General features: G+C 45.7%; 1 protein-coding gene across 1 annotated transcript; it reads left to right on the top strand.

Annotated features, from left to right (window-relative positions):
- The first annotated feature begins 752 nt into the window (after positions 1 to 752).
- On the top strand, positions 753 to 1154 carry LOC147071015 (histone H2B-like). The gene has a single exon (XM_085948608.1). The coding sequence runs from the start codon at positions 753 to 755 to the stop codon at positions 1125 to 1127; it is 375 nt and encodes a 124-aa protein (XP_085804734.1). The 3' UTR covers positions 1128 to 1154.
- The last annotated feature ends 324 nt before the right edge of the window (positions 1155 to 1478 follow it).

The following is a 1478-nucleotide window of genomic DNA, read 5'->3' as shown; positions in this document are numbered from 1 at the left end:
ATCGTTTTTCTGTTCTTCTTTCTTCATCTTCGTTCGCTTGGACTGGTGTGGTGTACGCTTCGGAACGAGCATGACAGGCCTCCTGAGATGGCGTGCTGGCAAGCCCGCTAAAACTGGCTGGGACGATGAGCTGGCGCGGCGGACTCTCAACGATGAACTCCGCCCCGTGCATGATTCCGATGTCCCGATGCTACACTCAAACTCCTCCTCCTCTGGCGTCTTCAAACAAGAAGGCAATACCGCCGTTGGCCTTTGGCGGTTGATGGTCGGCTGATGGGCAAAAACTCGGACGGTGGTGACAGTGGTCCGGGCTGTGGCTCGAATGTGAATGCCTGAAAGATCTCTATCTATCTATTATTAGTTAAAAACTTTCTCATTTTTAACTAAAATTAAAATTAAAATTAAAATCATTATTAAAACAACACCCCTTGCCATATAGAGGATCTAAAAACCTCACCTGAGTCTCCTCAAGACCCGAACGGGTCTCTTCAAGACCCCGAAATAAACGGGTCTCCTCAAGACCCGGAGTAAAATCGCACACGTAAATTCAGAGAAACCTTCACCAGCGACCAAAAAATAGAGACGAAGGGGATAATGCTTAACGTATGTGAGCCCCATAACCACTGAAGGATGATCCAAAGTCAAGTCAAGGCGGCGGCACTCTCATTCGAGCCACCGCCGCCGATTGACACAGCACCTACCTAATCTATCTATATATCCGTATTGTATCGTAATACTCATCGCCGATCATCATGCCGCCAAAGACTAGCGGAAAAGCCGCCAAGAAATCTGGCAAAGCCCAGAAGAACATCTCCAAGGGAGACAAGAAGAAGACAAAGAGGAGGAGGAAGGAGAGTTACGCAATCTACATCTACAAGGTGCTCAAGCAGGTGCACCCCGACACCGGAATCTCCAGTAAGGCGATGAGCATCATGAACAGCTTCGTCAACGACATCTTCGAGAAGATTGCCGCCGAGGCGTCGCGCCTCGCCCACTACAACAAGCGCTCCACCATCACCAGCAGGGAGATCCAGACCGCCGTCAGGCTCCTTCTGCCCGGAGAGCTCGCCAAGCACGCCGTCAGCGAAGGAACAAAGGCAGTCACCAAATACACCAGCTCCAAGTGAAGTCGATGAAAATGAAGAAAGAAGAAAGAAGAAAGAAAAACAAAAACCCATCAGCAAAGGCCCTTTTAAGGGCCGCCAATATTTTCAAATCGGATTGATCGAATCGCATGTTTCGCTATCAATATTTATGCCAGGCAGGAATAATAATAATACGAATATTTGTTATGTTACAATAATTATCTTGTATCTACACTTATAATTATTATATCACTATCCAACACACCGTATTATTATAAACTAGACTAGATAACTAACTGAGCCCGCCACGAAGGATGATATGATATGATAGGAAAATAATAAGAATCGATGTATCTGTGAATAATTTTATTATTATTCAGTAATATACAACAA

The sequence above is a fragment of the Rhyacophila brunnea genome, unplaced genomic scaffold, assembly GCF_057557595.1.
Source record: "Rhyacophila brunnea isolate RB1 unplaced genomic scaffold, BYU_Rbru_1.0 scaffold_20, whole genome shotgun sequence".
In the NCBI taxonomy this organism is placed as follows: Eukaryota; Metazoa; Arthropoda; class Insecta; order Trichoptera; family Rhyacophilidae; genus Rhyacophila; species Rhyacophila brunnea.
This window is presented reverse-complemented; position numbering and strand designations above follow the sequence as displayed.

What these genes read in the sequence shown, in the direction of transcription:
- LOC147071015 (XM_085948608.1), top strand. Translation starts at nt 753, where the DNA reads ATGCCGCCAAAGACTAGCGGAAAAGCCGCCAAGAAATCTGGCAAAGCC.